This window comes from Gavialis gangeticus, unplaced genomic scaffold (assembly GCF_001723915.1).
Source record: "Gavialis gangeticus isolate Ggan-Ray unplaced genomic scaffold, GavGan_comp1, whole genome shotgun sequence".
Classification (NCBI taxonomy): Eukaryota; Metazoa; Chordata; order Crocodylia; family Gavialidae; genus Gavialis; species Gavialis gangeticus.
The window spans coordinates 47,720,489-47,735,938 of NW_017729030.1; the positions used below are offsets into that span (position 1 = coordinate 47,720,489).

General features: G+C 40.4%; 1 protein-coding gene across 1 annotated transcript in view; it reads left to right on the forward strand.

Moving 5' to 3' along the window:
- The window catches only part of LSM6 (LSM6 homolog, U6 small nuclear RNA and mRNA degradation associated), a 15,552-nt gene extending 572 nt beyond the window's left edge, over nt 1-14,980 (forward strand). The window contains exons 2-4 of the mRNA XM_019522161.1: nt 5,507-5,610; nt 9,908-10,021; nt 11,912-14,980. Of these exons, the coding sequence (XP_019377706.1) occupies nt 5,517-5,610; nt 9,908-10,021; nt 11,912-11,946 (243 nt within the window). The 5' untranslated portion in view covers nt 5,507-5,516 and the 3' untranslated portion in view covers nt 11,947-14,980. The remainder of the gene's footprint in view (nt 1-5,506; nt 5,611-9,907; nt 10,022-11,911) is intronic.
- Nucleotides 14,981-15,450: the final 470 nt, after the last annotated feature.

Here is a 15,450-nt window from a genome sequence, read left to right on the forward strand (position 1 = left end):
CCGCGGCGGCGGAGTCGCCTGCTGCGCGCGCGCCTCGCCGGGTCCTGCCCTGACTTGCCCTGCGCCGGCGGGGGCGGGGGCGCGTGTGTATGTGTACGTGGGCCTATGCTTTACATTTGTAAAGCGCCGAAGGGGGCTTTGCCGCACAGCACAACATGAGGATCAGGCAGATTTGCTCCAATTTTATTTTAGGAAGGTGCATTTCACTCCCCGCCTAGCAGCGTCCGACGGCAGATCCGGGTCTTGCTCCCCAGATCTGCTCCTTCCGTCTCCTGGGATAGCCGCTGATAACTAACCCCAGCTCCTTGCTTTCCCTTGCCAGTTGCCTGAGGAGCTGCACCTCAGTCTCCACTTGGATCATCTCGTGTGTGATGGAGGAGCTCTGGCTCTGCTGCTGGCTCTGTTTTGCTAATTTTTCTCCCTCTTTGGTCTGGAGGTGCCCAGCATTAGGTGCACAGTGGCCTCTTTGAGACTTGTGCAGGCAGCTTGTGACTGGCTCATGTCCAGCTTTGTGTTTACTGCCAGCCTCGGGTTTCTTTTAGGATTTTGGCTTTCCCCTCCGCTCTTTCCTCTTCAAATAACATTTCCTTTAGTGCAGTGTTTCTTAGCCTGGGCCCTGCGGCACCCTGGAGTGCCTTGAGGCCCTTTTAAGGGTGCTGCAGAGTGTTGGCACTGGTTGGTGCGCAGGCAACATTCATACGATAAACACGGAGATTTCAAATAGAAACCCTGCGTCAAAGCCATTCTGCCCTGTTGTGGTCTTGCTGAGGTCTTTGTAGCAGAAGAATTGCTCTCTTATTTTTCTCTAGTCAAAAGATAGCGAGAGCTAAGAGCTGGCATTTTTCTAGGGGTGCCTCAGGTCTATCAAGGGGCACGTCAAGCCTAAAAAGGTTGAGAACCACTGTCCTAGCCTGTTTGGTAAGGGTTTATTCCCTATTAGGTTAGGGAACCCCCCTCTCCCCGTCCAAAGAAAAATCTGTTGATGAAAAAACTGATTGAAAGGTTTAGCTGATGTCAAGTGACACCTCAACTTTATTTTTTATTGCCTCTCATCTTCTTGTAATGACTTCTTTCATCTGTGTTTATTTTTACATTGCAGAGTAGTATGTTAATAAATTGGTAGGGAATTTCATTTTTCAGCAACTTGTCACAGCTTAGGTAGTTTACAAACTAGTCTCCGGTGTTCCCTGGAGCCCTTGACAGTAGTCTGTCTAGAGTTGGGTGTCTTTACTATTATCCATTTTATTAGTGGAAAGCTTTGAGCATGTAAAGCAGCTGGGTATGAGTACATGGCAGCTTATAGGGTGCCTGTAGATGTGCTGGGACGCTGCTCTGACATGCTGAAATTACAGTGTGCCGATTAGTGTGCTCCATCCAGCTTCCACCTCTTGTGTATTGGTGTCCCCGTGCTTCAAAATGGCAGCAGGGGCACTTTAACAAAAGTTTGTCTAACTGAGAGCTGTTCTAATTGAAGCCCTAATTAAAGCCCTTGGAGAGCTGCTCTAATTAAAGCACCCCTGCACCCCTGGAGCATGTGTAAAAATGCCAGTAGTTCTCAACTACTGAAGAGGAAGAGAAACAAGGCATCTACAGAGCTGCAGTCCACTAGTACCTGCATCTGGCCCATGGGGGAAGGAAGTTAAGTAGCAGGGGAGAAAGTGTCCAGAGGGGAGAAGAGGACTAATCATATGTTGAAAAACAGAGGAGAAGAGTTAAAAAAGTCTCTCAGATTTTTCTGGTTTGAAGGTAGAAGATTGTTTTTAAGTAAATTCCAAAAGACTCCTTCAGACTTCTAAGTAAGCGTTGTCTTGTCCTTCCCCATCCCCTTCAGAACACTGACTTGGTGGGACTTTTCCATCACTAAAACTTATCAAGCCTTTGGAAACCAGCCATTGATTTTAGAGTTGTCACATCTTTCAGATTTTTGCAGTTGTAATTCCTACAGCCATTAGAAGATGAGTGTATAATTCCTTGTGACCTCTATAAGTGCAGAGTTCATAGGAAGGTTCAACAGGAACACTAAGTGGTTATCTTGATAGTTGGCATCCTTTTATTTCCTTTACCATGTCTCCAGCCTGCTTCCAGAACAGTTTGATTCTGGGACATGTGCAACACATGTAGTAGAATGTTCACCAAACAACCACCCTCCCTCCAACATTTGCCCTTACCATAAAAGCATTAAATTTTGAGTGGCGTGAGATACCGCTGATATAAGATTTTAAAATAACTTTCTTTTATTATTGTGTGTGACCATTATTTCAGATAGTCTCCCATTTTTTCAACACTATTTTCTGATCCAATGTCATAAGCCCACTTTGCCATAAATTGAGTTTATTCATTTTCTGTAAGGAACAAAGCATGGATAACTATGAACAGTTACAGGACATGAAATACATTTCTCATACTACTTTTTTGTTGAGCTTTTGTGGTGTGTGAGGATTACAGGTATGTTATCACAATACAAGGAAAAATGCTCCATTGAGACACTAGGTTAAGATGCCATCTAGCCTTTGCAAAAATGTGAACCCTTGATTGAACAGACACAGACTAAATTGTAATTCCTTGATCTCTAAGATATGGCAATGTTCAGAATTTTTTTATAAAAGGACTGTGTTCAGGCCGTTGGCTTCCATCAGAGTTGTACAGGCCCTATTCTGCTATGATGAACAGTGTTAGCATTGCTACTCTTCACTGAACTCATTTGGAAGTTCAGAATGTAGATGAGTGAAAAGTGGGTGGGTATTAGAATTGCCTTAAACTAGATACAGAAACGCAGCCCAGAGTTAAGAGCATCTTGGATAATTTTTTTATGGCTGTTAATGAGATATAGGAAGGGCCAGCTGATATTTTTTAAACGATTAATATTATATGGATGTAGACAAATCATTAAAAAATGTCTTCTACAGTCCAGAATTCAGTGTCACTGAAAACAGTACAGAGAGTTGTTAAGGTGTAAACAGATGTTGCATAAAAAAATCTTATGGCAGCACAGAGGCCAAGCCAACAGATATACATGCACCTTGTTGTGCCACACATGCCCAAAATTTGTGGTGTGATTTTTGTGCCACTGTTTTGCAACCAATATCTGTTTGCTTTAAGGCAGGAATCCCCATTCCTGGGATGTGGAGGATCAGGCCTCTGAAGCCTCAGGAATGTCTACCTGGGTTCTCCTGTTTGGGATTCCCTGGGTGCGCATCAATTCAGTATGGTCCCAGGCCTGGAACTGTCAATCAGCTGATCTCTTTCATTGAGTGAAACGTTGCCTGTGGTCCTGTCCACTGCCCCTATGAGACATGGGGCAAAGTGTTGCCCACTTACCAGATGCACCCCAGGAATCAGCAGTCTCAGCCCTGGCACTGCGCTGGAGCAAGTTCAGTCTTCTGGTGTGGTCCTGGGGCTGGGACCACCAATCAGCTGATTTCCCCCACTGGCCTTCCCTGCTTGCAGAGATTCTCCAGGGTGCATCTGCTATGCTAGTGGGGAACATATTGCCCGTTATCCCACAGGATCAATAAGTGGGACAATGGGTGATGTGTGTTTCACTTAGTTAAACAGATCAGCTGTGGCAGGAGATGCATGATGTCTGTGTATATCCTTATATGTTAAGAGGGACTTTAATCTACAATTAGAAATACTGAGCCAGGTGAACCGCTATCTTTTTTCATATTACTTCTCTGAAAGCAGCCTAGTTTGCATTGTTAAAACGCCCAATTTTATATGAAAAAGTGTTGATATACCTGGGACATTTGCTACAGTGTGAAGCGTTGCACTTGGAAGCTAGTGATGAAATATGCAGTCATTAAGGACAGAGTCTATTAATACACATCAAATAAATGATTGGGAAGGATACTTTTAATTCTTTAAAATATTGTTCCTGCTAGGTTTGTATTAAAGTGAAACTTTGCAGATGGGAAGCCCTGATGCAGATCAGTTCTATGTATGATTTTTTTTTAAACTGCTATTATGTCCAGTGCACTATGTGCAATCTATAAAAATACCTTATGTACTCAATTAAAAGATGAGGTTTCCCCACCTGCCTATCTAATGTTGGAGGTGGGGAGGGGGAAAGGCCCCTTGACTTACAATTGAGTGTGGGGGGCTGGGGAGGCAGCTGCTGTGGCTCTGGCTTTGGCCCTAACCTGGGGTTGCAGGGGGCAGAAGCTGTGTAGCGGGGGAATAGGGGAAGGGGGATCGGGGCCCTGAGGCTGTGGGGGGCATGCACAATGGGGTAAGTAGAGGGAGGGGGCAGACAGCTGGGGGCCTGCCTTTCTTACTGCCTATCCCCCCACCTCTGCACTGCATGTCCCTTACCATGTGTCCACCTACTACCTGTCTCTCATTGGTCTTTCCCCTGCCTGCCCTATTACTGTCCCCCTCATCTTGTCTCCCCCTCCTCCCCCCTACCTGTAGTAGTGCTGGGGGGGATGAATTTAAGATCTACAATAATTAGATTCCATTCATGGAGAATTATAATAAACTTATACATTTTCTGTACGTAGAATCTAATTATTGGGAGGGGTCATCTTAAATTCAGGGTCATCTTATATTTGGGCAAGTACAGTAATCATGACTATACATGGTGGAAAGTACTCAGAACTGCTTTTCTTGTAATGATTTATGTACAGAAATGGTGCTAGCAGGTCTTTAACATGTATTCTAGAATGCATTCAAATCTGAAAAAAGAGGGCAGTTGGTAAATATCTTTAAAAATCTTAACAAGCCTATTTCCTTTGCTTGGGATGAAACATTCCCTACCAGACTGCAGCCAGGTTTGGATGTCTTAGTAGATGTAGATGCTGCATATGTGCTACTGTACAATGGATTTAAAAAAAAAAATGAACAGCTCTTGTAGAAAGAGAATACCTGAATGAAAGAATAAATCAAAGTGACTTAGAAGAACGCCCAAAAAAACCAAGACCAGCTTCTTAGTTCAAACTGTCCCACATATATAAAATTAAACTTGTACATTATACCCTGTATTTTGAGATGATAATATTCTCCTTGATCTCTGGACCAGTTAATGACAAAGCTTGATTCTGAATGCTCACTCTAATTTTATTGATTTGGGAGAGCAGTTTCAGCCCATTTATTAATGGTTTGCATTATTATAATTGGTATCAGAAACTTCTCTTTAACAAATCTCCTTGCTCTTGCCAGGCAGCAAAGCCATCTCTGTATGTTAAAGGTATGGCAATTCTGTATCTTTTTTACGTTGAAAATACTCATTAACAGTTTTTGTTCCCATAATTCTAGTAAGACTACTATAGTAAAAAGTTGTTATGAACTTTGTAAATTGCAATAAATGAAATGGAAATTTTCATGCTGTGGCTCTAGTCTTTTTCTCCTTGTTTTTTTTTTTTTATCCACTTGGATAACTTTTCCCTGGTAAATGCCTTGAGAGCCACAAGTCTGCCTCTAGTTACTGAATCTTTAAACTCTGTATTTGAGTTGCTTATCTAAGTACTTTTCCCTCTCCTCTTTTTTTTTTTCCCTCGCAACCTACCAGGACTGTGAACATGAGCCTGCGGAAGCAAACCCCTAGTGACTTCTTAAAACAAATAATAGGAAGGCCAGTTGTTGTAAAGTTAAATTCTGGAGTGGACTATCGAGGTAAGTCATTCCTTCACTCCTACAATAAATAAGTAATATTTAGTCTTATTGTTGATGAGAGGAAAAGAAATACAGTCTGTTACTTAAAAAAAAAAAGGCAAAAAAAGATAATCCCATCATTTAGACAGGCAAAAAAACCTTTGTGGCAAGGTTAAATTCTTGGCACTTTTGTTTGTTCTCTGCGGTAATGTGGTTATGTTGGCCTTCCTCAAAATAGAATTGCTCTTATAGTAGTTGCTACTCATGTTAGATTCTGACAGTTGTGTTGTAATGGTGCAATTTCCTTACAGTGACAGTGTATCTCAGTAATAATTAGGTGCTGCAGATGCATTTGTGGCACCATGTACCTCATGGCCATGCTTGTCTGGACATGACCACTGAGCCTATCCCTGGCCTGCTGGAAATGGACCAACTGCTGTAGCTTGTTTTCTGGGGTTGGAGCTGTGTTGTAGTTGCTGTGGTGGTCCATGAAATATGTGCAAAGCAAGGCTTTTTAATTTTGATGACTTCTTTTATTGAACCAACTGTATAAAGTTAGGGAAGATTTTAGATAATCCTTGGTTCTGTATCTCCCACCAGATTCATCTCCAACTGCTGTTTACAAACTCCTTCTGCTTCCTTTTCTAGACCACATTCTTTAATGGCTTGATATCCCCTTAGGCCTGACTCTAAGATCTAAGAAGCATAAACTATTGTTCACTTCAGAAGTCTTATCCTTTTGTTTCCTGTTTGCTTCCCTTTGATTTACCCAGTCATGCAGGTTATATGCACTCAGATTACCTGTTTTATCCCTATAAAAAATACACAACTTCCTCATTCCCACACTAATTCAAGCTGTATTTTTTCAAAAATTTTAAAAATATTAAAAAAAAAAAAAAAAGGAATTCAGGCTCTTGTATCTATTTCTGCTTCTAGACAGTGTTGCTAATTGTATGTTGTTTTGCAAATGTGGCTGTATAGCTGCAGAATATCTTGATTTGTTGCCAAATGAATGTGCATATTAAAGGAGAGAGGGCTTGAAAATGCACAATCGTAATTGGTACATTTTAACTGCATGACTTGCATGCCTGTACTCATGTGAGCATGTATGGAAAACTTCATACTCAGCATGAAAGCAAGGCTGGGTAACAGTGACACTTAACACTAGTTGTGGCATTAGAATAGAGAAAATACAAACGGAAGGGGAAAGGAGAGAAGTAAACAAGTCTGAATTCACAGCCTCTTTTGTTCTGGGTGTGCAAATACTACTTTTTAGTATCTGCTGAGTGATACCTTTGAGAGAGACTGTCCACTTAAGCCTAATTTTTCTGGGAACCATTTTTCCCTAAGATTACTAAACTGAAAGAAGACAGCTGGAATAAAAGGAGTTCTGACTTCCATTTTGTTCATTTAAAGCCTTTTGTGCATAGCCAGTCCAGTTCTCCTGTTTGTGTAGAAATAGAGGAAAGAAAAACACGGGAAAATATGATCCTAAAACCATAAAAGTTGGCAGGAGACTTTAAATTCCCAATTATTTAATGGAAGGTCTTGCAGTAACGTGGCTGGGAAGTGAGAATGTGTCCTAGAGGAGAGTCCTTTGCCCAGATATTTTTCCACATTGCTATTTTATAGGGCAGTTATGCAATTAAATTATAATTATTTTAGCTTGTGCTAGACCCAAGAAGTGCTGGGTATCCTCCAAACAGAGAGGAAAGTATGGTTCTAATTCTAAAGACGTTATCATCCAAAAAGGCAAAGATGAGATTTAGATAACAAAGATACAAGAACCTCAGGGTGGGAAGGGTAAGCTGACTTCTTTACTACTTCCCTTAGTATTGCAGTTAAAAATCACATTTTTCCAATAATTCCGAAGTTACAGTTCAGGCCTCTCTTGTTTGTGTGTGCATGTGTATATTTTTGCACTTGTTATTCTTAACATTCAGTTCATTCCCTCTACATAATTGAATAATTTGTTCATCAGGTAAATTTAAAAAGTTAATAGAGCACTATGGCCCTTCTTCTCTTCCATAACTCCCTCATAGAAATGAACCCCTCTTGTAAGACCCAGTTCAGTGTTATAGAAAAAAACACTGAACTGGAAGGGGCCTCAGGAGGTCATCTAGTCCAGGGTTGTTTGACCCTGGCCCAAATCTATCACCTGTCACTGTCATCCTGCTTGCAGCCCTCCCCCAAGTCCATGGAGATCCCTGCAGGCCATGCCCCTGAGACTTAGATTGGGCATGCATGGTGGCATGGGCCTCAGTACCAGTGGGCAGGCTCTGATCTGGCTCTGCCGCCCATGAGGCCTAATGGTTGAGTGCCATTGATCTAAGCTCCTGAAAGTCAGGATTGTCCCTTTAGTCAAGAGCTTGTCTAACCTTCTGTTAAAAATGCCCATGGACTGAGATTCTGCAACCTCTGTAGGTAATCTTTTCCAATGCCTAATGGCCCTCCTAGTAAGGAAGTTCTTCCTGATATCCACTCTAAATTTTACTGAAATTTGAGACCGTTACTCTTAGTCCTGTCCCTTGCAGCCACAAACAGTCTATCTTTATATCCTATTTATAACCACCCTCTAGATCAGGGGTTCTCAAACTGTAAGCAACTTAAAAGGGGGCTGCAAACTTCTCAGGGGGTACCGCGGGGAAGCGGTGCGCAGCAGTGGTGGGCAAGGGTGGTTGGAAGTGGCTGATGTGTGCGAACTCCCTGTCCCCCACCACCGCCATCCAGCACTCGGAGTTGCCGTAGCACAAAGTTTGAGAACCCCTGCTCTAGTTATTTGAGGATTTATCAAATTCTTCTCAGTCTTCTCTTCTTTAGACTAAATAATCTCAGTTCTTTTCAGTCTTTCATTGCAAGCCATATTTCCTGTAAGTCATGTTTCCCATCGTTTCTGCTGCTTTCAGTTGGACTCTAACCAGTCCACATCTTTCTTGAAGTGCAGGGCTGAAAACTGGAGTGGTAATCTAGATGAGGCCTCACCAATACTGAATAGATTAGAAGGATCATTTCCTTTTTGATTTGCAAGTGACGTTCCTGCTAACACAATGCAGTGTGCTGTTGGCTTTTTTGGCAACAAGAGTATCCTGTTGGCTCATTCATCTTATGGTCCATTAACTCCCAAGTCTTTTTCTGCAGGACTACAGCTTCACCAGTTGTCCCCCAGTCTGTATTTGTGTATAAAATTGTTTCATCCTAAGTACAGGACTTTGCATATGTCTTTGTTGAATTTCATTTAATTGATTCAATTTTATCAAGGTCATTCCGAATTATAGCCCTCCTCTCCAGAGTTTCTGCAACTCCACTAACTTGGTATCATCTGCAGATTTGCTAAACATGTATCCAGTCCCATCCTTTTTATTAATGAATATACTGAATAATACCAGACCCAGGTGTGTTGTTTTGTTTAAACCTGGCATATTCTGATACCCTATATAAGATTGATTACCCTTTGGATACATCTCCAAGGCACCATTCTGATGAAAAACTGAACCTCTTGTATAACTTTCCTCTCTGTTTATCTAGCTGCATCTGAAGTTCCATTTTAAGATACATAGGTTCCACTTTAACATGCCACTTTTTGGTAGATGCAGTGCTTCAGGTAAATCAGATGTCTTTTATTAAACCAACTCAAATAGTTGGAAAAATTCTTCTTTGCAAGCTTTTGGGTACAAACAGCCTTCATCAGGCTGAGCCTGAAAGCTTGCAAAAAAGAATTTTTCTAACTATTTTGGTTGATCTAAAAAGATATCAGATTGACTCAAAGAACCTTGTCTGCCTATGTCCTTAGACCAACACAGCTACAACTTATACCCCTGAAACTTTTTGGTAGTGCTTCTGTTCATTTACATATTATCAGCTTTCAAAGCAGAAGTCATTGACTGAATAGCTAGCTGCTGCTCTATGAGTGATGAGGTTGGTGACAGTTATTCATTGTTCGTGGTTGACCTGTTTTTTAATTGGCTGAGAACAGGCTGCATGTATATGTCATTTTTCATCTATGTATAGTGTGGTGTTGTACAGAAGTATTCGGTATCACTATCCCATTTTATAGATGGAGAAACTGAGGCATAGTGATTAAGTGACTTGTCCAAAGTCACCCAACAGATCAGTGACAGAACAGGGAATAGAACCTGGGTGTCCTGGGTTTCAGTCTAGTGCCTAGTTTGATAGGTCCAATCAGATTTTCTCTACAGAGAAAATGTGGGTTTTAGTGTGGTCTGTTCAGTGAACAAGACAATCAGATTCACAGTTAACTGTGTAATTTTGAAATCTAATCTGTTTTAAATATTTTTTAATTGGCTTTTATTGTCTCCAGGTGTCCTGGCTTGTCTGGATGGGTATATGAACATAGCATTGGAACAGACTGAAGAATATGTAAATGGACAGTTAAAGAACAAGTACGGGGATGCATTTATCCGAGGAAACAATGGTAACTCTTCCCTGGAATACTCTGAATTAGAAAATCTTATATATACGCAATTTTGAATCTGAGGCATCTGTAAGGACAAAATTAGGTGTTTCCTGTCAGTAGCCACATCGACATTCTTATGTTAAAAGCCTGTGTGGTTTTTTATTTTTTTCCCCCCCCTCTTACCTGGTGTACGTGTTCCGTTCCTAATTTCCCTTTTACAGATCCGTGTTGGATCTTTCCCTTGCTTGGCTTTGTGTTTTAATTTATATATGCAATAGCATGAGGGATGAGTGGGTGAACAGGGTGCAAATCCTGGGCACTGGTTAAAGGGGGGGGGGGGTCTTACCCTGCTGTCCCCCACTCTCCCTCTTCTTGCAGCTTTCCAGTTTCAGCTCCAGAAGTGGTGAAGGAGGATGCGACTGAGGGAAGGGCATCCTGGGAAATGTAGTCCTGTTGAGTGGCAGCAGGCAAGGCAGGAAGAATAGCTAGAATTTACCCTGCTTGGAGGGGGGACCCTATTTTTTGTTACTGAAAACAGTCTGCAAAAGAGGTGACTTCTTTTCTCAGCAGCAGTGAACTCTGTGTGGCTCTCTTGTGCCACAGCCTGCTGCCAGGGGCTCTAACTTGAGAGGCCCTGCAAAAAAGGTACAAGAAGTTGATGAGGGGTGGACAGTGAGGGCTGTCCTGGATGCACTCCTGGCCAGTTACACCTCTGTGTGCATGTGTTGAATTTTTGGAAGAGAGCCCTTTCTTTCCTGTCCCCTTGGAAAACCTGCATTTTTGATCTTGTTTCCACAACCGGCAGCACTTTTCTCACCAGTTCTACTCTCCTGTACTTTTTGGCTGTCCAAATAACTCCTGCAGAACAGTTTACCGTGTCTTGCTCAATTAGCACTATATAAATTTATGGTGTTATATAGATGCAGATAGTACTGCTCCAGCCTCTTCAATGGTTATCTAGTTCTGAGTGCTGGCTACCTTTGCTGTCCTGAAGCTAATACTTAAAAATGTGCTTGCGGATAGCAATGTTAACATCAGTCAGGAAGATGGCAATAATTATTAACACTAATACTTTATATTTATGCTGGGTGGAGTGTAAGATAGATATACGTGTGTGTGTGTGTGTGTGTGTGTGTGTGTGTGTATATCTAAAAAGATATAATTTTTTTTCTTTTAGTTTCAAGGGAAATTATGACCTTAACTTCAGAACAGGGCAGGTTTGTGAAAGCTCTGAGACAATAGGTTGAGCAGGGAAACGAGATCGCAGTTTGAGAACGTGTAAAATATTTCATAATTAACCATACTGAGCACCCAAGATGTAACTACCATAAATTCCTCCACCTCAGAGTAAACCATTTTCTAAAAGGTAGTGAGCAACATAGCATTATCTTTGTACTGGCTAAGTGGATGGACTGTGTCATAATTTTTTTTAATGAACTTTGCAAGAATGTTTGGTTGAGAAAGTGAGAATCCTGAACAATTTGTTGGAAGAGCATGTTATTTCTGACATCCTTAATCTCAGCATCCTAAAAGCTAGTTGCACTTTCCTGTCCTTGCCATTGTAGATAAGAAAAAGGAGATTGTTCCAAAAGCCAATCCCATAGAGTTCCTCTCTGTAGTCGGGGTCTGTTTTTGTGTAGTTACAGAAATGAAGCTACATATTTATTGCGAAAAAGTAGCATATTAAATATTACATAGGTGTAACTTAATTTTTAATATTGCTGTTGGAACCTTAACTTTTACATTTCCTGATTTCTCCTATAAAAACTAACTTTGGTTTCGTGTTGAATGGGATTTTTCACATCTTTATTTAACTGGTGGGATGAAAATGGGCTGTTCTGGGTAAACAGATTGCTGCACCTTATTTACTAGAATTCTGAAACATGTTCCACTTCTTCCTTTTCACAGTTCTGTACATAAGCACACAGAAGAGGAGGATGTGAAGATGCCAAAAAAGGGATATTTTGTACTGAAGAACTTTTTTTTTCCCCCTGAATGATGAGACCTGTTTGATTTGTAGCTAGTGCTCTTTGGTTGAAAAATACAGCTGTTTAAATATTTCTTTATGTGCTGTGAAGCCAGATATACCACAGTGACTACTACCAGAAGGATGTTGCTTTTTTTTTTTTTTTTGTGTAAAGAAATACAATTGCATGTTTTTCTGGGTGCCTGATTTTTGAAGAAATGCTTTGTTCCACTGTGAACAAAGTGAAATAAATAAGTGGGGGTGGGGTAGAGAATGGAGAATATTTATTGCTGCAGTATTAATTGAATGGAACATTTGGTTTGGTTGCAGTTTGAGACTAACCGTGCATTATAATCTGGTTGCATTGGCAAAATTACCTCCTCAGTTCCTCCCGGCTAAATGTGAATGGCTTGGTGAAAATAACCTGTCCCTTGAAAGAGGGGGAATAAGGTCAGGTTTAAATTCCAAGCTACACTAAGAATCAGCAGGGTAAAAAGTTCAGCTGCTGACTAGTTAAATTAGCCAAAAAAAGCCCCCTTGAATTGTGTATTTGAATCGGGAATGTAACCATTGACACTTCAACAATGGGGGTAGGGAAAGAACTGAATCAAATGGAAGAAAAGCCCCCAGGGTTATCACTGTGCCAGCTATAGAAGTCAGTCACAAGTGAAAAGCTCTTCAGTTGGTATGCCAACGCAGCCAGCAGTCACTTCAAATCCTAGCAACTTTATTCCAGATTGCAGTTACTTTTGTATTTGGTTTTTTTTTTTCCCTGTGTCTTCTCTCTACCAGTGCATAGAAGTTTTTAAAATAAAGTTTAAAACACTGAGTTTTATTTTAATACATCTGAAGCTCTGGTTGTTTTTAGATGCTTAACGGATGAAGCTGTGTAGTCTCCATGTGGGTTCTGGTTTATATAAAACACACATTGTATGTCCTGTTCATGTCTGCATTATTCCCACTCGCTATTCTCTTCCTGCAGCACACACACATATGCCCATTCTTCAGCTACGTGCCAGCCAGAAATGTGAACAAATAGATATCAAGCTCTTAGCATGTGGTGCATGTTGGGAGGAAAGGAATCACTATGCAAGCAGGGAAGTCAAAACTGTTTGCTTGTATCCCACAGCAACTCTGAGAGATTAAATCAAAGACCAGTGAGGTTTTGGAGGGCTCCTTATTAGCTTAACATACTTTCCACCCCCCTTTCTCTCTCTCAGAATTAAAACTATTTTTTATTGCAATGATTAAAATACTGATGAAAATCAAGATGGGAACACTCCACTTCAGTGCTTAAAATGCTTTCCTGTTGTTCAGCATAAGGCTATCACTTGGGGTAATACGCTTCATGCTGAGGTTGTTTAACCAATTTGTTAATGAGGTTTTTTTTTCTGAAGCTCTGCTTTATTCTACAAGCAGTTTATGCTGCCATTAGGAACAACACGTTTCTGAGTTGTGGTTGAATGAGCACCAGACAATTGTGTGAATGCAGTGTTGGCGCATACTTCTCAAATAATAATAGGTTTTTGGTGCAAGTAGGCAATGGTAATATTTCAGTTACCTATGGGAGAATAAGGCATGGTCTCTCTCTCTCTCTCTCTCTCTCTCTCTCTCTCTCTCTCTCTCTCTCTTTTTTTTTCTTCCTTGAAAGACTAAGGAATAATTCCAAACAGTTATTTTGCAATTAATAGTTAACCTTTCTACATAAAATATTTCAGAAGGCTCTGCAGAGCACGCAAAAAGAGGCACCACTTTATAATATGCTTCAATAATTTATCATTTCTTGACAAGGGCTTGAAAAGGGTCCAGCATGTAAGTACAAATCACCAATTTGCTCTTCTGTAAATGACTTCTTTTAAGAAGAAAATGGATGTGCCTCCAAGTGGAGCATGCAGTTTCTCATTTGTTTTGTAATGTGTGTGGAACTGGCAGGTTACTGTGTCCGTTCATTCACTGAAATTGCTTTTCAAGGTAACTAATTTTGTTTGTGTGGGTTTTTGGTTTTGTTTTGTATTATTTTTCCATCCCCCCCCCCCCCCCCCCCCAAAAAAAAATCTGTAACATTTCATGAAGGTTTTATTTTTTTATTGTATTTAACTGAAGCTCCATTTTGGTAATTGCATATATAGAATTCTGTAATTGCAGTCCAGTTTCTATATAGACTTGGCCCTGGATTAACTTTTAATCATGGTCCACTACATCTGAAATGTCACCAGGACAAATGATTTGTAATCATGCAAGTTGTCTGACATCAAAATGGCACTTGGCTGATACTCTGCACTTCTTAACATTTTCTTATGTACTCTAGAAATGGAAATGAATAAAACAGGCAGCATTTTTTCCAAAGTACTGAAAAACTGTCGTGTTCAAATAGTAGAGGAGATAAATGGATAAGCATTTTTGTGTGTGTGTGTGAGAGATGGTTATGATGTTCAAACAGACATTCAATTTGATTGGCTTTTTTTTTTTAAATAAGTGCTTTTTCAGAGTAACCCTTACAGAAGTGTCCAGAAGTCAGTGGGAATGGGATGCCTGCTTCCTTTAGTCATTTCTGAAATATTTCATCCAATCTCTCCTTTGCCTCCCTCTTTATAATCAAATAGCTATTGGTGAACATTGTTCTGGTCTTTTACCAGGAATTCAAGTGTGTAGGATGTAACTTACTTTGTGCATTTGTCCACCTTGGATTTATTTTATGTGTCTGTTAAACTACTATGGTCTACACCACTGCAAACCCCAGCTGCAAGTGAATCAGGCAAGGGTAGTTGGCTTTCGGGATTACATCCAAAACACAACCCAAACATACTGTTACATTTTTTTATGAATTTGATATGAGCGTCTTCTGTGGGCAAAAGGAAAATAGAACATTCGTACAAGCATACATACGAAAGTGACCAGAATGAGTCACTTAATTGATTATTGTTTTTTAATACTTATAATCCTTAAGTTCTAATGATACTTTGTATGGAGTTGTGCATGCACCAACAAAAATAATTTTTGTTGTTTGACTATATAGTCTGCACAATTCTTCCCTGTGAGACATTGCTGATTCTCAATACTAACATGCTAATCCTTTGTATTAAATTGTAATGACAATCGGCATCAGAGTTGGTGAGGAAAAAATAGCAGTGTGTCTTTTGTGGATTAAATAATAGCACTGCAAATTTAAATAACTAAATTAAAATACTACAGTTCTTTATAACAGGACAAGGAATGTCATTTTCCACTAAACTAGTCTGACTCTCTTGCTTTTATATAAAAGGAAATACTTTTTCTCTGGAATTTACATCCTATATTAGCTTTCATCAGTTTTGGGTTTCTGTGGACTAATGCTGAATATGCCTACATGGGAATTATGAATGCAGGAAAAGAAGTCCCTGCTTTAGGAACAGCCCACATCTTTTTAAAGCTCAGTCATACATGTAGAATAAAAGGATGTGCTACATCATCTTTCTTCCTTACTCTTTGTCCAAAGTTAGAT